General features: G+C 33.5%; 3 protein-coding genes and 1 long non-coding RNA gene across 5 annotated transcripts; 1 reads left to right on the top strand and 3 right to left on the bottom strand.

Moving 5' to 3' along the window:
* The first annotated feature begins 1,541 nt into the window (after positions 1–1,541).
* LOC141689887 (uncharacterized) lies at positions 1,542–3,627 on the top strand. Its single transcript, XM_074494391.1, has 2 exons — positions 1,542–1,787; positions 2,830–3,627. Exons 1-2 carry the CDS (start codon positions 1,542–1,544, stop codon positions 3,625–3,627), a joined length of 1,044 nt encoding a protein of 347 aa, XP_074350492.1.
* Positions 3,628–5,699: 2,072 nt separating this feature from the next.
* On the bottom strand, positions 5,700–8,918 carry LOC141705950 (uncharacterized). The gene is made up of 8 exons (XM_074508808.1): positions 8,545–8,918; positions 8,314–8,445; positions 7,548–7,655; positions 7,125–7,235; positions 6,788–7,033; positions 6,492–6,599; positions 6,149–6,259; positions 5,700–6,029 (listed from the first exon to the last, which is right to left on the bottom strand). The coding sequence occupies exons 1-8, from the start codon at positions 8,713–8,715 to the stop codon at positions 5,907–5,909; spliced, it is 1,110 nt and encodes a 369-aa protein (XP_074364909.1). The 5' UTR covers positions 8,716–8,918; the 3' UTR covers positions 5,700–5,906.
* A 2,292-nt stretch (positions 8,919–11,210) lies between these two features.
* Positions 11,211–25,287, bottom strand: LOC141705949 (uncharacterized). 2 transcript variants are annotated; one of them, XM_074508807.1, is made up of 7 exons: positions 25,189–25,287; positions 24,892–24,957; positions 24,347–24,385; positions 11,921–11,991; positions 11,700–11,807; positions 11,497–11,598; positions 11,214–11,382 (listed from the first exon to the last, which is right to left on the bottom strand). In XM_074508807.1, exons 1-7 carry the CDS (start codon positions 25,246–25,248, stop codon positions 11,340–11,342), a joined length of 489 nt encoding a protein of 162 aa, XP_074364908.1. In that variant the 5' UTR covers positions 25,249–25,287; the 3' UTR covers positions 11,214–11,339. The 2 variants fall into 2 exon arrangements, with proteins under 2 accessions (XP_074364907.1, XP_074364908.1); XM_074508806.1 differs by lacking the exons at positions 24,347–24,385; positions 24,892–24,957; positions 25,189–25,287 and adding exons at positions 12,533–12,598; positions 12,775–12,898 and having other exon boundaries at positions 11,211–11,382; positions 11,921–12,019.
* On the bottom strand, positions 23,529–24,254 carry LOC141705948 (uncharacterized). The gene is made up of 3 exons (XR_012568543.1): positions 24,067–24,254; positions 23,864–23,965; positions 23,529–23,749 (listed from the first exon to the last, which is right to left on the bottom strand). It is a non-coding gene; the product is annotated as an uncharacterized LOC141705948 (long non-coding RNA).
* Positions 25,288–26,958: the final 1,671 nt, after the last annotated feature.

Raw genomic sequence — 26,958 nt, 5'->3', positions numbered from 1 at the left:
CAGATGGTTTACCATACCTACTTGAAAGAATACATCATGTTGTATTTCATGACAGATGGTAGGGTTTATCATATAAGACAAAATGCCATTCCTTTGAAGTATTTTGAAGAATTGGAGCATGTACTTTTCTTACTTCAAGTGGATGACAGAATAACAGAGACTGCTGCAAACTACTTAAAAGAACAGATTCAGAGACAGAAAAGGCTTTATTCTGTTAAGTCTGACAGCAGATATGTTCCAAAGTACAGAAATCACAATGGTGATATTGTTGATATGAAGCCTAATACTGCACAGATCAGAACATATCTTGGTATTAAGGGGCTTGAATTCAATCTAGAGTCTAACAAAGCTTATGTCATAAGACTAGATCGGGAGTTGAGAAAAGCAAAGATTAATGATCTCAGAGCTGCAATATTTCAAACTGGTGAAGATACTGCAGAGCTTAAAGATGTCAAACGGAGAATGATTGATGAACTCAGATATGCTGAGAAATGTTTGTTGAAGAATTATCTCAGAACAACTCCTGACATCAGAGAGATCAGAAAATGATGAAGCCAAGTCAAAGATCTACAACTACTTAAATTCTGATGTGTATACAGACCAAAGTTGTTATCAGAAGTTGAATTGGTAAAAGCTTTAAGGACTGTAAGTTGTAGTTATCTTGTCTATTTCTCATGCATTTGTACTTAATATTTTTGACATCATCAAATATCTGTTAAACTTGTATATTTTGCTAATTTACAAGTTGGGGGAGATTGTTAGATATATTTGATAATGTCATGGCTAATATGTTTTATGTTTAGATTTCAGATCTTATTTGAACAGGATAAATCAGTACTTAACTGTTGATCAGTAATTATACTGGACGACAGAACTTAAGGGATATCGGTACTTATGTTATCAGGAGATAAGCATCAGGAGATAGATATCAGAACTTAAGTACTGAAGGATGATCAGATAAGGACGGTAGCTGATTAAAGTTAAGAAGATCAAGATAAACATAAGAAGAGATATGCATGAAGAAGGAATTCCGTGAAGAATGGAATACTTGGAATAGAAGATATCTGATTGATATATATTAGGAAGCAGAATTATATTCAATATCAATTAGCGATTATCTTGTAACTGTGTAGTATATAAACACAGACATAGGGTTTACACTATAAGTGTTATCATTATCGAGAATATTATTTACTGTAACCCTAGCAGCTCTCGTGATATTTTGTTCATCACTGAGAGATAACAGTTCCAGATTGTAACAGAGTTTATTGTTTCAATAAAGTTTGTTTTCTGTTACATAAGTTCTTGAAGTTTGATTTGATTGTAATAAACACTGTATTCACCTCCTCTACAGTGAAAGTGTGACCTAACATCGACTATTTTAATTTCTTAATGGATTGGATGAACATTTTGGCCCACAGCGGAGCCAACTATTAATGTTCTCACCACTGCCAAGTGTGGAGATGGCATGTTCAGTAATACAACAAGAAGAATCTCAGCGAGATACTCTTTAGAATAGTGGTGAAGAGGATATCTCAGCTATGTTTAGCAAGGGCTTAGCAGGTGTGAATTCAGAAAAATATGTGGTGTGCACTATGTGCAAACGCAAGGGACACTCAGCTGATAAGTGTTGGACCATTGTAGGCTACCCAAAATGGTATAATAAACCTGCAGATAGAGGTAATAGTGCTGCTAGATGGAATGACAGAGGTGAAGGCAGATCTGGAAATGCTCCATGCACTAACAGCGTGAACTGTGTTGGAAGTGACAAACGGGAGTCCCCTAACGTAGTCATTACACATCAACAATTTGAACAACTCTTGAAGATGATTCCTTGAAATATAAATACTCAAACCACTGAAGAAGATATGGACACACCATTCTCAGGTATGATTACTAGCAATGCTGTTGAGTCTTTAGTACAAGAGTGGATTGTAGATTCTGGAACATCTGATCACATGTCATGTTCATTAAATTTGTTGCATAACATTGAACCTACACCATCCCATCTCACTATTAAGCTTCCTACTGGTACTACTACTCACATAACATACATTGGTGATGCTAAACTCAGCTGTGGATTAATTTTATTGAATGTCTTGTTTGTACCACACTTCACACACAACCTCTTATCCGTTACCAAGCTCAGCAAAGACAATAAATGTGATGTTTTATTTGGGGAAAAAAATGTATGGTAGTGAATTCTGCGTCAAGAAAGACATTGTGTGTTGGACAACTTAGAAAAGGTCTGTACTACCTGAATGATGTGATTCTACCTTTTAATGATAATAAGATATATACTCCCACTTCTAAGCCTAGTTCACTTGTTGCTACTAGTTCCTCTGCTGCTACTAGTGACATGTATACTACTTGGCATAATCGTTTTGGACATTCTTCTGATTCAACCTTGAGATATGTTGCCTGTGTCAAACCTTTGATCCCACAACAACCAAAAATCTGCTTGATATGCCCTTCATCGAAATTCACAAAACAGCCCTATTCTCTAAGTTCTTCACATGCCACAAAACCTTTCGACTTAGTACACATAGACACATGGGGGCCGTACAAAGTTTGTACCAAACTCAAATATAAATATTTTTTGACAATAGTCGATGATCATTCTTGAATAACTTGGCTATACCTCTTGCAATACAAATCTGATTACTACCAAACTATACAAACCTTTCATCACCATGTTGCAACTCAGTTTGAAAGCCCAATCAAAGTCATCAGGAGTGAAATGCCCCTGAATTTAGTGACTATAACTGCAAATAATTTTTGGCTGACAATGGTATTATTCATCAAACGTCATATGTGCACCGGCCTCAGCAAAATGCACGAGTAGAACGAAAACACAAACATGTGTTGAAAGTTGCTCGTTCCCTAAAATTTCAATCAAATTTACCCCCATCTTACTGGGGAGATTGTGTTCTAACAGCTGCACACATCATAAACAGGACTCCATCATCAATGTTGAATCATGTCAGTCCTTATGAAGTTTTATACAAAGAGCCACCTGATTATGATGGACTAATAGCATTTGGGTGTCTGGCAATAGCATCACCTCCAGGAGTTGTTTCTGATAAGTTCCAACCTAGAGCTGTTATGTGCATATTTGTTGGATATCCTGCCGGAAAAAAGGGATTCAAGCTCCTCGTACTAAACTCAATGACTCCATTTGTGTCAAGAGACGTGAAATTCTATGAACACATTTTTCCTCTCCACAATTCAATACCCTCAACATTCTTGAATCCTGTTCCTTCAGAAACTCTACCAAACACCCCCACATTTGAATTTGATGAGTTCACCCAACTGCTGAATGACGAACATCAAAAGAGCTCTCAAGAAACACAGTCCCTGGTGAATAATACAGAACCATCAGATGAACCAACTGACCAAGATCAAAACACAAGTTCTGCACCAATACTGTTGAGAAGATCTCTAAGACAGACTAAACCACCTGTATGGATGGATGCTTACATTACCAAGCCGTCCTCATCATCTACAGCTTTGTGTGCAACTGTAGCCACTCAAGAAGTGCAGCCTACATTTCAGTGCTTTGTTACATCAATTGTTAAAACAGAAGACCCTAAGACATTCTACCAAGCTATTGAACAACAACATTAGATAAATGCCATTAATGTAGAATTGGAAGCACTTGAAGCAAATGACACTTGGGATGTGACCACTTTGCCTTTTAATAAAAAGGCCATTGGGTGTAAATGGTTGTATAAAATGAAGTTCAAGTCAGATGGAAGCATCGAAAGATTTAAAGCACGGTTGGTCATTTTAGGTTATAAACAAGTTTATGTGGTGGATTATGAAAACACATTCGCTCCTATGGCTAAAATGACTACTATCAGGGCTCTCTTGGCTGTAGCTGCTGTTAATGACTGGATGGTGGTACAAATGGACGTTACAAATGCTTTTTTGCACGGTGAATTAGAGGAGATTGTGTACATGAAAATGCCAGTAGGATACACACACGTATGATGCAAAATTTATAAAGAGAAAAAAGACTCTACAACCAAAACTACGCCTTTGACTGTGTGTAGTCTCAAAAAATCCCTCTACGGTTTGAAGCAGGCGCCAAGGAATTGGTTTTCAAAGCTGTCTATTACCCTTATTGGTCTAGGCTTTGTACAATCAAAGTCTGATTATAGCTTATTCACGCTTACTAATGATAGCTCCATTACCTTAGTTCTTGCCTATGTAGACGACTTGCTGATAGCTGGGAACTCAGGGTCTGAAATTGATGATCTTAAAAGAATGTTGTCTGCCAAATTTCACATGAAGGATCTTAGTGAGCTTCGGTATTTTTTAGGACTTGAAGTGGATAGAAATGATGCAGGGTTTTTCGTCTCTCAACACAAGTACCTAGTTGACATCCTTAAAGAATTTAACATGCAAGCTGCAACTCCAATGAAGATTCGCAAAGATGTGCATCTCAGACTCACTAAAGAAAAAGGTAATTCATTGCGAGATCCTCACCCATATCAGCGTCTTCTTGGAAAATTGATATATCTAACCGTTACCCGGCCTGATATTGTGTTCACAGTTCATATTTTGACCCAGTTTATGTAACAACCTAGTGATGCTCATATGCAGGCAACACTGCATTTACTCAATTACCTAGTTGGAACATCTACCCAGGGCATCTTATTGGCATCCACGTCAACTGCCCAACTGCATGCATACAGTGACAGTGATTGGGCAACATGTCCCATGACTCAACGATCAACGACTGGATTCTCTATACTATTTGGTTCTGGTCCAATCTCCTGGAAAACCAAAAAACAGGCAGTCATAGCTCGTTCATCTGCAGAGGCAGAGTATCGTGCCATGGCACTTACCTCTTGTGAAGTTACATGGTTACAAGCCTTGCTGAAAGATTTGGGACTTCACAATCTACCTCCTGCAATGCTACACTGTGATAACAAATCAGCCATTGCTATTGCTGCCAACCCGGTTCTACATGAACGAACGAAACATATTGAAGTTGAATGTCACTATATTCATGATAAAATCAACTCAGGAACTATCACCACTACTCATACTCCAACACACTCTCAACTAGCAGATGTTTTGACCAAAGGTCTCTCCGCAAAACAACACTTTTATCTCTTGTCCAAACTTGGTGTCCAGTCTCGACTTCCTACCAAGCTTGACGGGGAGTAATGAAGAATAAAGTGGAGCTCTCAAGAAAAATCATTTTAATCATTTCATAATTATAAGAAGTGTTAAGGGTAGTATAGTATTATCCTATCTTTTGTCAACCTTCTGCATTAGGTGGTTATTTGTCAGCTTATGTGATGGTCTGTTAGTGACAGCTAATGTCCTTGAGTAGTGATAAATAAGGGCCGATACAAAACAAATTATTAGAGTTATTCAAGAAATTATTTTGTTCTGCATTTATCTTGCTTCTTCACCTTGCTTTCTGTAAAACTATCAGGACTTTTGTTGAGCTATGTTCTTATTGTTTTAGGTTGCTAGTAGTGGGCCTTAGTGCAGTCTCAGGTTAGTATGATTTTAATGCCGGCTTTTATTGTTTCCAGATTGAGAAATGACTCTCTTAACAATATAGTTCCGTTCCTTTTAGTATAAAAATATTTTAATTAGCAAAAAAAGAAAAAAGAAAAAAAAGAAACTGAACTCTAATAGAAACAAATCATGAAATTTATAGAACTACTTGGGCCAAAAATCATTAGCTAAATTTATAAAAAAACGACGTTTAATATATCACAATGCAAACACTAATTAATGGATAGAGTTCCATTAGCTTTCACTCACAATAGTAAAGGAACCTAGTACTGCAATGATATATCCCAATGCAAACACTAATATATAGAGTTCATTAGCTTTCACTCACATATATATAGTAAATCTAGTTCTGCAATGATAAGTAATCATGTTTCTTCTTTGAAACGGCACAAGTCCTCTTGTATTTGAGTATTAGTACTGTTTGAAGCAGCTGAAGCTGCAGGGGCTCCTTCTTCCCTTGGATTAGGTTGATCAAAAACCCACTGATCCTGCAAATTCGATCAAAACCGAACCGATTAAATACTTTTTACATAAAGGCCAGCACCTAAAACTTTACTTGAATATAAACTACAGATATTGATTTGAGCTATATATGAAGATTGTGTACCAAATATTTATTCCCATTTTCAGCAGATGGAAAGAAACCCAAGTAGATGTAGCGTTTCACATCCCTAAATGACCGATACTGCTTCTCTCCAGATCCCTTGTGATAATAGAACTGTGCCCAAACAAATATTGTCAGAACCCTAATGCATACAGCATACCTTAAGAAAAAAATGTCCGTTTTTCTTGTAGTGTCAGTATCCGTGCATCGTGATATTCATGCCTCTAGCATTCCAGCTCGTGGAATGTTTATAAATTTTTGAATTTTAAACCGGAGCATGCAAATTTAGAGGCAGAGATCTATTAAGGTTCACATATATATTAAGGTTCAGGAGAGATCAACTTACGAAATCAAGCCTCCCACTGGCACGGCAGCGTGTCTCACGTACCCAGCCTTTAAGCCTTTGAGCCAAGGGAAGCCACGTCACATCCCCATTCGATAATTTCTGAATCTCCTGTGGGTGTGTGTGTTAACATTGACAGTTAGATCTGCTGCTCAAACTGAATCAGGTCAAATTATGATATCCATATATTTGAGTTTGTCTTCTTTAATTAAAGAAATTAATTTTATATATGAATACCTAATCCAGTCTCGAATAATATTCACTTTCTTAGACCTAAAATATACTTTCTAACTGAATACCTCATCATCATCCACTAGAGAAACATAATCTGTTGGAAGCAGGAAGTTGAATGGTTCAGAAAGTTCTACTATCTCCGTTTTTAGTCGTGGACGCTTTTCCTGATGCTTGCCTTCCTCTTGCACTTCCAAATTAGTGTCTGGAACCGCTGAAAAGGAAGTTTGCAGTTGCAAATTATTGGTTGGAGCAGCTACACCGGAAGGGGCTCCCTCTTCCCGTGGATTAGGTTGATCCAAAACCCACTGCTCCTGCAAATTTATCAAAACACATCTAAATAATTCTAGTGAATCAAAAATTTATAATGTCGGTGCTCATTTGCATCAAAAAGAAAAAGCTCACCAAATATTTGTTCTTGTTTTCAGCTGATGGAAAGAAGCCTAAGTAGATAAAGCGTTTTACATCTCTAAATGATCTGTATTGCTTGTCTCCAGATTTTTCGTGATAATAGAACTGCAAGTTCCCATGTACGCAAGTTATGTACAAATTCAATGTATCATCTTAATACGCACATACATTCTTTCAGTGACATTTCTTTCCACGATTACTTGTTCTATATCAAGTTTACAAACACACTTACTCTTTAGTAATAATCGATAAAGTAATAATCTCCTTAAAATAATATTTTTTTCCAGTTCCAACATAATGAACACAGTTTATTTTTACTGCCGATAAAGTAATAAACTCGCTAAATTAATATTTTTTCTTGGTCCCAATCATATTACTTTAAAGAGGTTTAACTGTAGATGGTGGAGATGAACTTACGATATCAAGCCTTCCACTAGAGCGACGGCGTATTTCCCGTACCCAGCCTTTAAGTCTTTGAGCCATGGGAAGCCTTGTCCTATCTTCAACTGATAGTATCTGTATATTCTGCACATATATAGTGACAGTCATTTTAATGAAATGAGCTAATTACAACTCACTTCAAAACGCTTGATTTAGTAAAAATATTTGCAGTTGGTTGAGCAGTTTGAGTGATTTCATGCAGACAAGCATTAGGAAAGATCAATTTTGAGTGCATATAGATAAATAAGACCGGTGAATGTTTAAATTAATAATCAAAATCAGGGCTCAGAATTTGATTCTTGAACCGACAATCAGGGGTGTCCCTGGCTATAGGCGAGTAAAACTTGCGCCTAGGGAACCCGACACATAAGAGCCCAAAAATTTCCAATTTTTTTAAGTAAATATATATGAATTTTCACGATATATGTATATTAGGGCCCCTCGAATCTTAGGACCGGCTCTACCGACAGTTTATCATGCTTATGCGAGAAATAGGGTAGTGATTAACAATGGCCTCTCTCATGAACTTTTTACTGCAACCCTTATTTCCACAAAGAAAAATACCAAATTTCTTACCAAGTTTTAAATTGTAATCCGGCAAGAGAATTAACCACTACAGGAAAACAGGTCATAAACCGACCCTACTAAATGCTCGGTTTTATAAAGAATCGGTCAGTTTAAGTGATAAAACTAACCACACGCCATTAAACTATTTTAGATTCAGAAACCATACGAAATTTACCTCATCATCAACAAGAGGAACAAAATCTTTTGGAAGCACAAAGTTGAATGATTCTGATAGTTCCACTCTCTCGCTTTTCTGTTGTCGATGCCTTTCGTCGGATTCCAAATCTACTTCTGATACAGCCCCAGGCTGCAGCAACAACACAAAAGGTTACAAAAGTCCAACCATTAAGAACATCGATCTTCGAGAGCACTTTCATATATTTTCAAAAACTATCCGATAACTTACCTCAAATTCAGAATCACTGTCAAATTGATAAAGCACGGGCACGTCGAAAAGATTTTCGAGCTGATGATCATACGATCTCTCATATAACACAGGAATTTCTACCAGCTTTCCTGGCACACATGGCCTGTCGCCCCTCGAGGGAGTGCTTTCACTAGAAGAGGAAGAATACATTGTGTGGGTTCTTGTTTTAGTACTGATCAGACCTGCACTAAATTTTAGGATCTAGCTATATTGGTTCATATTCATCTTAATTTACACACGCAGCACAAAGTGATGATATGCTTGGGAGTGCGTGCTAAAGCGGATGACTAGAGGATGCTGTAAAGAGTTAAATGCATGCACAACAATTATAAGAATAGTTTATTCATGTATCCTGTTTCTGTTCGAATTCTAGTCCTAAGTATAAATCCCATAATTAATTAATTCTAGAAATTTCATGACAGTTAATTTTTTTTATTTTTTTATTAATTTACCCAGAATGGACAATCTTGACAATGGATGGTCGTCAAAGGAATAATCATAAAAATATATATGTAAATATAATCTAAAATAAATTTACAAACTTGATAAAATACATTCAATAATATCATAAATAAAGATAATTTTAAAAGAGTAGTACTACTTTTATAAACATAAAATATAAATAAAATCCAAAATAAATTCATATTTACCGATAAATTATCATCATCATAAAAAGGTAGAATAATTTAATCATGACACACACAATACTTTTTTTTATAAAATATGAAGATATAAATGGACTAATGGAAATTTATTTATGTAAAAATATAATAAATAAAAAATCTGAAATATAATGGTGAAAATAGAAATAAAAAACTATTGACATGTTTCCATTTTCATTTAATGCGGCCTTCTTGAAAAAGCACCTAAGGTGAATGAACAATAGCCCCTATTATTCTTTTTACAAATAGCAAGTGTTGCTAAATGTTCTGCAAAAACCTTTGAACGACCCCATGCCAATTTTTAATTGTACTAGTATTAATTTTCAAAATAAAATTATTCAAATTCCTATAATAATATTATTCTATTGAGGTCATACAAAAAATACAATGTTACTCAGCTAAACAAAAATTAAAAATTAAACCATCTAGTATAAGTTTTATTAAAATTTCTTACAATTTTTGGCTTCTTGAGGTTAAATCTTGGCTAGTAATTTTGACATGCTCGGTATAAATTCTTGAAGTTAAACCTCACCAGTTTATAACAAACATTCAAACTTAGCGTTTAGTTAGTTCTACTTGGGTAAAAAAGATTTTGCTGCCAAAGTTTTATAATATAATTTCTAATACATTGTGCATGATGTTTTTTATGGTGGTTTAAACACCGTAACATTTCCAGAAAAGCTGAAAACAACTATAGATACAGTTATTTCTGCATATTTTTGCACTAAATTTTACATTGTTTTTCCATTTTTCTGCTTTAGTTTTTGGTGTTTTTTTTGCTGCAAAATTGTTCATTTTTCTGCAGAGTTCAGCACTAAACTCCTTAGTCACCTGCAGTACATTTTTCTTCAGCAACATTTTGCAATTTTTTGCAACAAATTTTGCATTTATATGAAACATTTTTCTGCAGTTTGTCTCAGATGACATTCATTTGTAGTTTTTTTGGTATTAATCATGTTCATATTAAAATCATCTCATCAGGTAAACATCACAAGGTGCACAAGTTAACAACAATACCATAAAAACTGTTAATATAGAATCAATCAGATTAATAGAGCCTATCATCTGATAATGAATAATCAGGTAATGAAACATGACAGATAGTGAGGGGAAAATAACTTTGCATGTAAGTAATATTTGTTTTTTTTTGACAAAGTAATATTTGTTAAATGTAAGGTAGAACAATAAGACTTTGAGGAAGTTCATAGTGCATGCAGAACTAATACTATTTTATTTATGATTATTTGTTAGGATTTGGTGCAAGCAACTTACTATAATTTATACATAGATATACTTCATAATTGTATTTATGATAAATAACAAGTGATAATTTACACAATACTTCATATTTAACCTTTGTATGTAATAAGGTGATCATGAAGTACTAACTAGGAGAGTATATATATATCCACTCTCACAAAAAACAAGCAAGGGTGATTTTATGCTTGTAGAGGTTGATTTTTTCAGAAACTTTAATTTTAGACCAAGAAAGAGTTCTAATTTAAAAATATCCAATTAAGACATGCAAAAATTGACACTATATTTTACTTGCATGAAATTAACTGTGTACTTGGCATCCAGAGCCAAGAGTTGCTTCAAAGAAATAACAATGTAAAAAAGTGGGTATTATAATATTGTTCAGAACCAAACTTCTCCATACAAGAGCAAAAAAGAAATTTCAGCTGCTAGCTAATCAAATTAACACTTTTCCTCAAGATACGATTGACAACAACAAATTACAATTGACAACAACAAATGCAACCAATAACAATACCACACCAACACCAAATATTTAAATTAAATAATTGGGGGTGAGAGGACTGGAAACAGAGACGGTGGCACTTGTGGTAGAGGAAAGCCCTAATCTTATATATACTTATTATCAAAAAAACCAACATTAATACCATCAACTGTAAATCCTCAATCACAGTTTTATATATTATGAATTATTCTAACAAACAACCATTAATTCAAGCAACCATAATATGTTACACCATCTAGGGAAAGTACTTATTCAGCTGCACCAGTTTATAGCAACTAACAGAAAAATGTTTAAAAGATTTTGAACCAGGTACCACACAGACAAGTCATGGCTAGCTCAAGCCATAGCTATTAACCGCTCCTCCGGATCCGGTTGCCGCAGGGCCAACATTTCCTGAAAACAATTAGTTCATGTAAATGTAAATAGATGAAATTACCTAGACATGTGTACTGTCTAGTTGTACAGTAATAAGAGAGTGTTTGACAAGTATGCAATGATAATACTTACCAGCGGTTTGTCTCCATTGTTCTCAACAGGAGGATAGCCCAGATAGATGTACCTTTTGACATCTTTAAAGGTTCTGAACCTTTTATCACCATGGTAATAGAACTGTGTATATAAAAAGAAAATATAACATCACATATGAGAAGATAATGTTAATAATTAAAGATTTCAGATCAACAATGGTCAAAAGTTTGCGAAAAAATTACATGATCGCGAACGCCACTGACACGAGTGCGCACTTGTTTTCTCCATCCTGTGAGTCTTTCAGCAAATGGAAGCCAGTGCTCATGACCCAGAGAGGCAAGCTTGGTAACCTGTAAATTAGTACAAAATTGTCATTGTTAATATCAGTAAACCTATGCAGTAAATTAATAGCAGCGTTCATTCAAAACTAGATGATGCTCATAACTTATAAGCTTGTAAGTACCTGGTCATCCATAAACGGAACATAATCTCCAGGGAGCTCATAGTCAAACCAATAATGCTCAGATAAGGTGGTTGGTTGTGGCGGCACCTTTGGTTGTATCTGCGATATATATATATATATATATCTCAAGAAATATGTAAAATATAACAACTTTGTCCAAAAGGAGAACTATACCATACATTATTTTATTTTAAAATAAATTTATAAGTAACAATTATATCCATAAATTTGAGGTCAACACATTAAAAAACATAATTAATTAGCACAAATTAGTTTCATAGTAATTTTTTTGATGAAGCAAAATAAATTTTAGATTACAAAAAATTATTATATTTACAAGTTGCCTTTAAGATCTTATGTTTCGATCTTTTATCTAAATAAAAATTTACCCATCTAATTATCAATTTTGATTAAATTATATATTTGTAGAATTATTAGATTTATTATGTTTACAAGTTGTCTTAAAATCTTATGATTCATGTCTTTATCAAAATAAAAATTTAAGATTTAACTATTAATTTGTGATTTGGAGTGGAAGACATCACAGTCAGTCAGATCATAGTATTACCTACATTCAGTGCCTAAATTTCAGACAGATCTAATCTTATATACCTGCACTGAATTGATGGTTGGAGCATTAATCATGTCTCTCCTGCTGCTAGAACCAGATGGTATATTCTGGAAATTTGATGTCAAAGTATTAATTGTCACAAATAATAATCAGAAAAACTAATTAATTGAGCAATCTAGTAATGGCCACTCAATAGATCAGGAATTTAAGAAGATTGAACAGCTTAGAAATGAGAAAAATTGAAAGATAAATTAGTACTACACTATATAGTTAGATTGAGTACCTTAGATGGAACCAAAGTACTTCCAGCACAGGCAGCATCAATTGAAATATTAGAAGCCATTGATGTTGAAAAGTTGTTGAAATTTCACTAGGATATTTGATGAATCAATTGGACAAAATTATTACTCATGAAAATAGGTGTTTCTACACATATCAATCTATAATTTCAAAGTAACCCTTGAATATTCAAATGACCAACTATGCCCCTGAGTTAAATTTAATCATAGTTAATATTAATTATAATTGAGGTCATTTATGTCTTTTCTACCTCTATTTCCCCATTTCACTCACTATCTATCTCCCTTCGCCCTTTATTAATTACCCATTTGCTTATTTTGGATCTTTCCCATCCTACCTACTTCCATTTACTTATTTTCTCTCTTCCAACTATTTCTTCAGTATCATTCACTTATACTTTTTCTTCACTATTTCTTAATTATATGAATGCCAGTACCTCTATTTTTTTATCATCTTCCCCCAAGTTTTAACCTTTGGCATTTCTCATTTTTTATTTGATATTATAAATTAATATCAATATAAAGAGAGTTAAATTCCATGAAAAACCACTATTTTTTTGGAGATCTTGGAGATTATATATTTTAACATTTAAAATATTAAAGAACTTATTATTTTTGCGAATTATATTTTATAAATATAACTCTTTTATCAGATATGTCGAAAATTATTTATGTTTGACAAGAAAAACATGCATGTTCTGCAAGTTAAAAATATGTTCTGCAAACTGAAAATCTTTTGTGACTATAAAGAGGTATATTTGTCCTTGTTGCACGTGTAGAAACCATTCGCTTAATATTTTTCGTGGCAGCTCTGGATAATTAGAATATTTTTCAAGTGGATGTCAAATAAGCCTAATTATATATTTTAGAAGAAGAATTTTATATAGAACAACCTCAAGATATATTTGTTTGTATATATATGTTGATGATTTAATATTCGCGAGAAATAATGCACCATTGATGGAAGAATTCAAGGAGGCAATGATGACTGATGTTAGTCTTATGTTCTAATATTTTGGTTGAATCAAAGTGAAAATCATATTTTTGTTTCTCAAAAAGGTTCTATAGAGAATTTTTTTAAAAGTCTCAGGTTAAAAATTGCAAGCCCATAAGTACACCAGTTGTTTGTGGAACTAAACTAACAAAGTTTTATGCAACTATGAAATTTAATCCGTCAATTTATAGAATCCTTCTTGAAAGTGTGAGAAATTTACGTGTTATGGTATTAGCCTCGTTAGTAGGTATATGGAAGAACCTATTGTGACACATATAAAAGTGCCAAAAAGGATTCTCCCCTACAACAAAGGTACCCTTAACTACGGTCTTGCCTATTTTCCGTCTACAAGATTTCAAATTTATGGTTATAGAGATAGTGATTGGGAAGGAGATATTGATGATCGTAAAAGTACCGGTGGGTTCAAATTTTTCATGGAAGACACTTTTTTGGAAACATCAAAAAGTAACCCTCTTAACCTGTGAAACTGAGTACATATTTGCTATATTTATTGCTTGTCATGCACCGGGGTTGACGAGACTATTAAAGATAATTCATTTTCCTTAGAGAGAAGCAACAACCATATATGTCGATAATAAGTCTGTTTGGAAACGAATCTAATATTTCATGATTGTAAATATATAGATAAAAAGTATTTTTTTTGAAATAATCGTACTTATATATATAAATATTCTTCCGAAATCAGATTACAATGAATGAACTCTGGAACAGTATGAAACCATTCCATATGACCTCTCATAGAAAATGCAACTCGAGCTAATATATGAGCTACATAATTCGCAGATTGATGTTCATACACAACTAACACATTCTCAAACTGTTGAAGTAAACTCACACAATCATCTATAATACTATGAAAGTTCGATCTTCCCTTATTATAGACGGCCTCCTCCACCAGTTTCACGTCCAATTCAAATTTGCAGTTTATAGTTCTCCATTTTTTTGCATCCATACTAATGCATCACGAAGTCCCCCTGCTTCTGCCTCTCAAACCTGTGTGTACCCCCGACAATTAGAACTTCTAGCACCCAAGAATCTTCCACTGTCATCACGAGCTACACAAGCCACTCCTATATTCTCCTTATTACCCTGACTTGCAACATCTACATTGATTTTATCCAACCCTCAGTGGTCGACCCCATTTCTTCGATGATGGTTGCTTCAGCTTCATACCTCCAACCCCACCTTCATTAACGTTTTTCCATTCCCGCATCAGGTTCAAAGCCATAGACCGAACACCAAAAACTGATATGTTCTTTTTATTCCATACCCATTCATTCCGTCTAACCCACAAGCTCTAACTAATGACACCCAACATAATATATTGTTCCCTGTTATAATATTGAAATGCATGTTTGAGCACCTGCAACCCCTTCATACCCTCCTCGACTCTCACCACCTCCTTCAATCCCACCATACTCTACAAGTCACGAGCAAAACAACAAGACAACATCATATGTATCGTATCTTCAACCTGCAGATGACACCACGAATACATCTGTTGAATCTGCACACCCTTTTTAATCAACTCACTAACTATAGGCAACACATTTTGAAAGACTATCCATAGAAAATTTACTATATTTCCTGGTAGGTTTAAGCTCCACAATTTCTTCCAAAATCCTCTATCCCGACTCTCCTTCTCACCCCTCAGCTGTCTATAGCAACTCGTAACCGAGAATTCCCCTTTATCATTTAGCAACCAGTACCAAGAATTCATAATATTTCTACTAGGGACATGAATCTGATGTATCAAGTTCTTATCACGTTCATTACAAATATCATTCAACACCTCCATATCCCATTTCTTTTGCCCCTCCATCATCAGTCAACTGACAGTTGCATCCTGAAGACCAACATAAACATTACTCGTAAGAAAACCATTCTTTATAAATGGTAATCACAGACTCGTCCACATATTAGTATCTCAACCATCTCTTATTTTTGGCCTACACCCTCATTTTATTATCTCATGTGATTCCATGATACTCCTCCACATAAAACTAGGATTCGATCCCAATTCTGCATTTAAAAAATCAGTATTCACGAAGTACCCTGCCTTCATGATTGCAACCACCAGTGGATTGGAGTTATTTATTAATCTCCAACCTTGCTTGGCTAACATTACCACATTAAACTCCTTCAATTTCCGAAATCCTAACCCGCCCACTTCCTTCAATTCACATAACCGGTCCCAGCTCATCCATCGAATTCCACCATATTCCCATTGACCCCCCCACCAGTACGAATTCATCTTCTTTTTAATTCTATCAAATACATATGAGGAAATTAGTAACAGATTCATCCAAAATGTTGGTGTAGATTGTGCTGCTGATTTAAGCAGTGTTACCTTACCAGCTTTAGAAATATTCCCCATTCCCTATGCTTGTAACTTATAACTAACCCGTTCTACTTGGAACTCAAATACTACCTTTTTATTTTGACCAACTCTCATAGGTAAACCCAAATAATTCCATGGGTTCTCATTCTCGCGCACCTGAAGTTGTTCCTGTACCTCTTGACGATCCCCCGAATATGTGTTCGAGGAAAAAGTAATGCTTGACTTATTATAGTTAATCACCTGTCCAGATATATGAGCATATCGTTGTAAAATCCTTTTTAAATTGCGTACTTCAGCCTTGGTTGCCTTAAAAAATAAGTACCAATCATCTGAAAATTATAAGTGTGATATACTCGGTGCTCCTCTCGCAATTCGACACCCATGTATCAGCCCTGCTTCCTCATTCCTCATGATTATAGCACTAAACCCCTCCATACACATAATATAAATATATATATATATATATATATATATATTTCAAGAAATATGTAAAATATAACAACTTTGTCCAAAAGGAGAACTATACCATACATTGTTTTATTTTAAAATAAATTTATAAGTAACAATTAAATCCATAAATTTGAGGTCAACACATTAAAAAGCATAATTAATTAGCACAAATTAGTTTCATAGTAATTTTATGGCGAAGCAAAATAAATTTTAGATTTACTAAAAAATATTATATTTACAAGTTGCCTTAAGATCTTATATTTCGATCTTTTATCTAAATAAAAATCTACCGATCTAATTATAAATTTTTGTTAAATTATATATTTGTAGAATTATTAGATTTATTATGTTTACCAGTTATCTTAAGATCTTATTAGTATGTCTTTATCAAAATAAAAATTTAGAATTTAACTATTAATTTGTGATTTGGAGTGGACAGAACATAAGGAAAATATACACGTGTGTCAGATCATAGTATTACCTGCACTCAATGCCTAAATTTCAGATAGATCTAGTTTTACATACCTGTGCACTCGGTGCCTTAATTTCAGACATATCTAGTCTTACATACCTGCACTGAATTGATGGTTGGAGCATTAATCATCTCTCTCCTGCTCCTGCTGCTGGAACCAGATGGTATATTCTGGAAAATTGATGTCAAAGTATTAATTGTCACAAATAATAATAAAAAAACAAAACTAATTGAGCTATCTATTAATATAAATGCTGAGACAAAACCAAAAGCATGGCCACTCAACAGATCAGGAATTTGAGAAGATTGAACAACTTAGAATTGAGAAAAATTGAAAGATAAATTACTACTATACTATATAGATAGATTGAGTACCTTAGATGAAATCAAAGTACTCTTAGCACAGGCAGCATCAGTTGAATTATGAATTGAAATGTTAGAAGCCATTGATGTTGACATTTTGTTGAAATTTCACTAGGATATTTGATGAATCAATTGGAGAAACTTATTACTAATGAATATATGTGTTTCTACACTTTCAAAATAACACATGAATATTCAAATGACCAACTATGCCACTGAGTTAAATCTAACCATAGTTAATATTAATTATAATGAAGGTCATTTATGTCTTTTTACCTTTATTTTTCCATTTCACTTATTATCTCTCTTCGCCCTTCATTAATCACCCATCTCCTTATTTTGGGCGGTATGAAATCATGCACAACTAACACATTCTCAAAATATTGAAGTAAACTTACACAATCATCTATAATACTATGAAAGTTCGATCTTTCCTTGTTATTATAGACGGCCTCCACCACCAGTTTCGCGTTCAATTCAAAAATGCAGTTCGTAGTTCTCCATTTTTCTATCCATACTAATGCATCACGAAGTCCCACTGCTTCTGCCTCTCTAATCTGTGTGTACCCCCGACAATTAGAAATTTTAGCACCCAAGAATCTTCCAATGTCATCACGAGCTACACAAACCACTCCTATATTCTCTGTATTACCCTGACCTATATCATCTACATTGATTTTTATCCAACCCTCAAGTGGTCGACCCCATTTCTTCATCGATGGTTGCTTCAGCTTCATACCTCCAACCCCACCTTCATTAACATTTCTCCACTCCCACATCAGGTTCAATGCCATATACCGAACACCAAAAACTGACATGTTCTTTTTATTCCATACCCATTCATTCCGTCTAACCCACAAGCTCCAACTAATGACACCCAACATAATACATTGTTCCCTGTTACTATATTGAAATACATGTCTGAGCACCTACAACCCCTTCATACCCTCCTCGACTCTCACCACCTCCTTCAATCCTACCGTACTACACAAGTCACGAGCAAAATAACAAGAGAACAACGTATGTACCGTATCTTCAACCTGCAAATGACACCACGAACACATCTGTTAAACCTACACACCTTTTTTAATCAACTCAATAGCTGTAGGCAACACATTTCAACAGACCCTCCATAGAAAGTTTACTATATTTCCTGGTCGGTTTAAGCTCCACAATTTATTCCAAAATCCTCTATCATGACTCTCCCTCTCACCCCTCAGCTGTCTATAGCAACTCTTAACCGAGAGTTCCCCCTTATCATCTAGCAACCAGTACCAAAAATCCATAATATTTCTACTAGGGACATGAATCTGATGTATCAAGTTCCTATCACATTCATTACAAATATCATGCAGCACCTCTATATCCCATTTCTTTTGCCCCTCCATCATCAGTCCATTGAAAGTTGCATCCTGAAGACTAACATAAGCATTACTCATAAGAAAACCATTCTCTATACATGGTAACCACAGACTCATCCATATATTAGTATCTCGACCATCTCCTATTTTTCTCCTACACCCTCATTTTATTATCTCTTGTGATTCAATGATACTCCTCCACATAAAACTAGGATTCGATCCCAATTCTGCATTTAAAAAATCAGTATTCGCGAAGTACCTTGCCTTTATGATTGCAGCCACTAGTGGATTGGAGTTATTTATTAATCTACAACCTTTCTTGGCTAACATTACCACATTAAACTCCTTCAATTTATGAAATACTAACCCACCCACTTCCTTCACTTACCATAACCGTTCCCAGCTAATCCATCGAATTTCACCATGTTCCCGTCGACCCCCCACCAGTACGAATTCATCTTCTTTTCAATTCTATCACATACATCCGAGGAAATTAGTAGCAGATTCATCCAAAATATTGGTATAGTTTGTGCTGTTGATTTAAGCAGTGTTACCTTACCAGCTTTAGAAATATTCCCCATTCCCCATGCTTGTAACTTAGAACTAACCCGCTCTACCAGGAACCCGAACACTGCTTTTTTATTTTGACCAACTCTCATAGGTAAACCCAAATAATTTCCTGGGTTCTCATTCTCGCGCACCCGAAGTTGTTCCTGTACCTCCTGACGATCCTCTGGACATGTGTTCGAGGAAAAAGTAATGCTTGACTTATTATAGTTAATCACCTGTCTAGATATCTAAGCATATCATTGTAAAATTCCTTTCAAATTGCGTGCTTCAGTCTTGGTTGCCTTAAAAAATAAGTAACAATCATATGCAAATAATAAGTGTGATATACTCGGTGCTCCTCTCGCAATTTGACACCCATGTATCAGCTCTGCTTCCTCATCCCTCCTGATTATAGCACTAAGCCCTTCCACACACATAATGTAAATATATGGCGAAATTGGGTCTCCTAGACGAAGTCCTCTTTCAAGAAAAACACAGCCAGATTCTTCACCATTATGCAAGAAACTATACGACACTGAACTAATAAACTGCATGATCCTATCAATCCATACACCAATAAACCCAAACTTCGCCATCATATTCCGCACAAAGCTCCATTCTAGCCTATCATATGCCTTCGAAATATCCAATTTAAGTCCTGCAACTCCAGTCCGCCCTTGTCTCTTACGTTGCATATAATGATTAATTTCGAGTGCTATCAACGCATTATTTGTTAATAATCTGCCTTCGATAAATGCACTTTTCCTGTCAGATATAACAGACCTTAAAATCTTCTTAATTTGATGCCAGAAAGTTGACTTCCAAACACCACCTATCGCATCGCACGATTTATAAGTTAATACTATAGTATTTTCAGCAAAATATGATTTCGCTTGATAGGTTCTTTAACACCTTCCAAAATAGTTATTACAACCTTCCAAAAAATTAAATACAACAAATAATTTGTCAAGAGCAATTAAGTAAATTAATATGTTTGAGTACACATCCTTCGTTAAAATAAGATAGGATTTTCAATTTTTTTAAGATTAAATTATATAGATACACAATTAGATTAACTAACGTAATTATTTAAAATTCTTATATCAACTTAAAAAACCTTTAAATTATTAAAAAATAAAAAAACAAAAAAACCTTTAAATTTGAATATGTTTTAATAATATAAATTACAAACTAATAATTTACTTTGATATACACAATTTTTGGATAAAAAATCATAGTAATAAAGGATGAAAAGAGGGGGGAAGGAGTATAAAAAATAAAAACGAATAATATTTAAAGGATAAATAACATCGAAGTAATGGAAAAAAATGAAAAAAAAAATATTAATAAAAGCTCGTGCATCACACGGATTATACGGTACTTAGTAATATATATTACTAGATTTTGAAATTACAGTCATTTTTTCGTGTGGAACTTTTAATAATTTTTAAAATCATGCAATTGCTCAAAGTTTGAAATATATCTAGGTTAAATTTCCGTTGATACTTAGAGCTTAAACTCCTCCTTATCAAAACTTAAAGATCGCGACCAGAGTTGTATTATAATCAAGTTTGATATATAAACTCCTCAACAAGCATTACCTCCAATGGTATGATTTACAATTTCATGTAACTGTTCTTCTTTATTTGATGTAATGTTATGTTTCAAATTTTTTGATTTTCAAAGTTTAGATTGGTTAGTCCGCTCTTTTCTTCTCTTTTTTGCCATTTATTTCCTTATTAATTTGTTTCCTGCTATAATAAGTTAGTAATCGAGGACATATATAACTTTCATTTGTAGATACATGTTAACTTGTTTGAAAGATGATAAAGTAAAAGATAATGATAATCATGAGGAAGAATGTGATAACAAGGATAAAAAGGTTGTTCAATATATAGGTTTTGAGAAAATTAAATGGAATCTTTTTGGCATGGAATTTTTCACAGAATTAAATGCAAAATATCCATTTCACTTAACAATAAAATCGTTTTATGATGGCTGCGGAGAAGAGAATGATGTGTGTGTTACTCATAATGCTAGTTGTGTGCATAAATATTTACCAGACAGTTGCAGAGGACAAGCCATGGAATACTTGTTGCAGGGAATGTTTCAGCCCATGTAGTAGTCCTCTAATTAATTGGTAAAGTCGACTTAATGTGCCTTAAGCGTAGTGATGGCAAAATAATCCGATGTGACCGATATCCGATCCGAAACCTGAAATTTTGGATATACCGAACCCGATTTTTTGGATTTAGATTTGGATATGAATTTCATTTTTAAACCCAAAAAATTTGGATTTGGATTTGGATATTAGGTATACCGATCCAAAACCCGATCTGAAATCCGAAATGCTATCCGAACCCGATCCGAACCCGAAATCCGAAAAAAATCCGAGTTATTAAATAAATAAATAAATAAATATATATATTATAAAAAATATTAGAATTTTATATATTATACATTATAATATTGTATAATATATATATTCTATAATTTACCTTATACATATTATTATATAATTTTTAGAACATATATTTTTATATTTATGTTAAAAATTAACTAATTATAAGTTTAATGAAATATAATTATTCAATCATTTAAATGTGTGATAAGGTTTATAAGGTTAACCAAATATATTTTAGTAATAAATCTAAAACTGGGTATCAATGTAGTTGATTTTTTAAATATTACCTATAAAACATATAATAACACAATTAATGATGTGGTGGAGTGGTTGAAGATGACACATTAAAACTCATTCTCTACAAGTCGCGTAGTTCGATCCCAAGCACTAGCAATATTAATAATTATACAAATTTTCAGATTTCGGGTTCGGTTTTCGCGTTCGGGTTTCGGGTTCGAATTTCGGGTTCGGATATGAATATCCAATTCAAAAAACTTCGGATTTCGGGTATACCCGAATCTGATCCAAAATCCGATGGATCGGGTTCGGGTATTCATTTTCGGGTATTTTCGGGTTCAGGTCGGGTTTGGGTATGGATAATATTTTCGGGTTTGGATATGGATTTTGCAATACCCGATCCGACCCGATTGCCATCCCTACTTAAGCGTTGTTGGAAAGCCTGTGTTGAGAGGGGTTTTAACTGCGACACTCTAACCATGGACGACATGCCCCCGCACTGATATCCTACTGGGGCACTCTTGCATAGGGCTATCAAGGCTGCCAGACTAGTAGGAAAATTTAAGTGATATAAGTTATTCATAATATTTTTTCATTCATACAAATATTTAAGTGATTCATAATATTTTTTTATTTATAATATATATAAATTTTATCTCGGACGAGCCGAGTTCGATTAACAAACAATTTATTTCAGTTCATTTACCGATATAACTAGGCTCTAATGATACAACTAGAGTGGGTTGTAGTGGTAGTGGATAGGTGTTACGAGTTAGTTGTTTATTTCATGGCACCACATTTGTTATCTTTTTTTTTTAATCAAATTTTTTGAATTATTTATTTATTTTTTTATGGTAGAGAACCGGTAGCCGCTACCTTTGAGTGCGCTCAGGGTAGGGTGCATATTATGTGGTACTTCTTGTATATCTATTGTGTCTTCTCTTCGTCCATTTTAAAACAATGTATCTTTTTTATATGAAGGAAAACATTGTATCTTGTTATTTGAAGGAGTTAAATAAGGTTTTGATCATTGTATTTAATAGAAAAAAGGGAAAGAACATCTTGATTAATATTGCATGGTCGTCCTTATTTTTAAAAAATTGTAATCATAATCCAATCCCATAAAAAAATTACCCCTAATCTTAACCATATTTCCTCCAAAAGAATAATCAAAAAATTTAATTTTCAAGCTTGATATCTTAAAATTACAATCATGGTCTAGTGTTAAAAAATGTGGTTATACAGCTTGTTGAGTTGAATAAAGTTTTAATATTTTATTTAGAAAAGTTGGTAAGGTATAAAAACTTCCATATTCTCAAAAAATTAGTTGGAACAATTTGATCTAATATTAAACTCTTTTTAATATTATTCTATAAACCCAAATATAGAATAAACTCATATCGTAAAGGCAACTAATATTCGGAAATGGATTGCACAGTTATTATCCTCAGGGCATCATACAATCTTATACTCATTATCAGAAAAACCTAGGTTATAAAAAAACCAACATTAATACCAACAATTGTAAATCCTCAATCACAGTTTTATATATTATGAATTATTCTAACAAACAACCATTAATTCAAGCAACCATAATATGTTACACCATCCAGGGAAAGTACTTATTCAGCTGCACCAGTTTATAGCAACTAACAGAAAAATGTTTAAAAGATTTTGAACCAGGTACCACACAGACAAGTCATGGCTAGCTCAAGCCATAGCTATTAACCGCTCCTCCGGATCCGGTTGCCGCAGGGCCAACATTTCCTGAAAACAATTAGTTCATGTAAATGTAAATAGATGAAATTACCTAGACATGTGTACTGTCTAGTTGTACAGTAATAAGAGAGTGTTTGACAAGTATGCAATGATAATACTTACCAGCGGTTTGTCTCCGTTGTTCTCAACAGGAGGATAGCCCAGATAGATGTACCTTTTGACATCTTTAAAGGTTCTGAACCTTTTATCACCATGGTAATAGAACTGTGTATATAAAAAGAAAATATAACATCACATATGAGAAGATAATGTTAACAATTAAAGATTTCAGATCAACAATGGTCAAAAGTTTGCGAAAAAATTACATGATCGCGAACGCCACTGACACGAGTGCGCACTTGTTTTCTCCATCCTGTGAGTCTTTCAGCAAATGGAAGCCAGTGCTCATGACCCAGAGAGGCAAGCTTGGTAACCTGTAAATTAGTACAAAATTGTCATTATTAATATCAGTAAACCAATGCAGTAAATTAATAGCAGCGTTCATTCAAAACTAGATGATGCTCATAACTTATAAGCTTGTAAGTACCTGGTCATCCATAACGGAACATAATCTCCAGGGAGCTCATAGTCAAACCAATAATGCTCAGATAAGGTGGTTGGTTGTGGCGGCACCTTTGGTTGTCTCTGCCATATATATATATATATCTCAAGAAATATGTAAAATATAACAACTTTGTCCAAAAGGAGAATTATACCATACATTATTTTATTTTAAAATAAATTTATAAGTAACAATTATATCCATAAATTTGAGGTCAACACATTAAAAAACATAATTAATTAGCACAAATTAGTTTCATAGTAATTTTTTGATGAAGCAAAATAAATTTTAGATTACAAAAATTATTATATTTACAAGTTGCCTTTAAGATCTTATGTTTCGATCTTTTATCTAAATAAAAATTTACCCATCTAATTATCAATTTTGATTAAATTATATATTTGTAGAATTATTAGATTTATTATGTTTACAAGTTGTCTTAAAATCTTATGATTCATGTCTTTATCAAAATAAAATTTAAGATTTAACTATTAATTTGTGATTTGGAGTGGAAGACATCACAGTCAGTCAGATCATAGTATTACCTACACTCAGTGCCTAAATTTCAGACAGATCTAGTCTTATATACCTGCACTGAATTGATGGTTGGAGCATTAATCATCTCTCTCCTGCTGCTAGAACCAGATGGTATATTCTGGAAATTTGATGTCAAAGTATTAATTGTCACAAATAATAATCAGAAAAAACTAATTTAATTAATTGAGCAATCTAGTAATATTGAAAAAGAAAGAACACAAATAAATGCTGAGACAAAACCAAAAGCATGGCCACTCAATAGATCAGGAATTTAAGAAGATTGAACAGCTTAGAAATGAGAAAAATTGAAAGATAAATTAGTACTACACTATATAGTTAGATTGAGTACCTTAGATGGAACCAAAGTACTTCGAGCACAGGCAGCATCAATTGAAATATTAGAAGCCATTGATGTTGAAAAGTTGTTGAAATTTCACTAGGATGTTTGTGAATCAATTGGACAAAATTATTACTCATGAAAATAGGTGATTCTACACATATCAATCTATAATTTCAAAGTAACCCTTGAATATTCAAATGACCAACTATGCCCCTGAGTTAAATTTAACCATAGTTAATATTAATTATAATTGAGGTCATTTATGTCTTTTCTACCTCTATTTCCCCATTTCACTTACTATCTATCTCCGTTCGCCCTTTATTAATTACCCATTTGCTTATTTTGGATCTTTCCCATCCTACCTACTTCCATTTACTTATTTTCTCTCTTCCAACTATTTCTTCAGTATCATTCACTTATACTTTTTCTTCACTATTTCTTAATTATATGAATGCCAATACCTCTATTTTTTTATCATCTTCCCCCAAGTTTTAAACCTTTCGCATTTCTCATTTTTTATTTGATATTATAAATTAATATCAATATAAAGAGAGTTAAATTCCATGAAAAACCACTATTTTTTTGGAGATCTTGGAAATTATATATTTTAACATTTAAAACATTAAAGAACTTATTATTTTTGCAAATTATGTTTTATAAATATAACTCTTTTATCAGATATGTCAAAAATTATTTATGTTTGACAAGAAAAACATGCATGTTCTGCAAGTTAAAAATATGTTCTGCCAAACTGAAAATCTTTTGTGACTATAAAGAGGTATATTTGTCCTTGTTGCACGTTTAGAAACCATTCGCTTAATATTTTTCGTGGCAGCTCTGGATAATTAGAATATTTTTCAAGTGGATGTCAAATAAGCCTAATTATATATTTTAGAAGAAGAATTTTATATAGAACAACCTCAAGATATATTTGTTTGTATATATATGTTGATGATTTAATATTCGCGAGAAATAATGCACCATTGATGGAAGAATTCAAGGAGGCAATGATGACTGATGTTAGTCTTATGTTCTAATATTTTGGTTGAATCAAAGTGAAAATCATATTTTTGTTTCTCAAAAAGGTTCTATAGAGAAAATTTTTAAAAGTCTTAGGTTAAAAATTGCAAGCCCATAAGTACACCAGTTGTTTGTGGAACTAAACTAACAAAGTTTTATGCAACTATGAAATTTAATTCCGTCAATTTATAGAATCCTTCTTGAAAGTGTGAGAAATTTACGTGTTATGGTATTAGCCTCGTTAGTAGGTATATGGAAGAACCTATTGTGACACATATAAAAGTGCCAAAAAGGATTCTCCCCTACAACAAAGGTACCCTTAACTACGGTCTTGCCTATTTTCCGTCTACAAGATTTAAAATTTATGGTTATAGAGATAGTGATTGGGAAGGAGATATTGATGATCGTAAAAGTACCGGTGGGTTCAATTTTCATGGAAGACACTTTTTGGAAACATCAAAAAGTAACCCTCTTAACCTGTGAAACTGAGTACATATTTGCTATATTTATTGCTTGTCATGCACCGGGGTTGACGAGAACTATTAAAGATAATTCATTTTCCTTAGAGAGAAGCAACAACCATACATGTTGATAATAAGTCTGTTTGGAAACGAATCTAATATTTCATGATTGTAAACATATAGATAAAAAGTATTTTTTTTGAAATAATCGTACTTATATATATAAATATTCTTCCGAAATCAGATTACAATGAATCAACTCTGGAACAGTATGAAACCATTCCATATGACCTCTCAT

This window comes from Apium graveolens, chromosome 2 (genome assembly GCF_009905375.1).
Source record: "Apium graveolens cultivar Ventura chromosome 2, ASM990537v1, whole genome shotgun sequence".
NCBI lineage: Eukaryota > Viridiplantae > Streptophyta > Magnoliopsida > Apiales > Apiaceae > Apium > Apium graveolens.
Note: the sequence above shows the minus strand (reverse complement) of the source record. Positions and strands in the feature narration are given on the sequence as shown.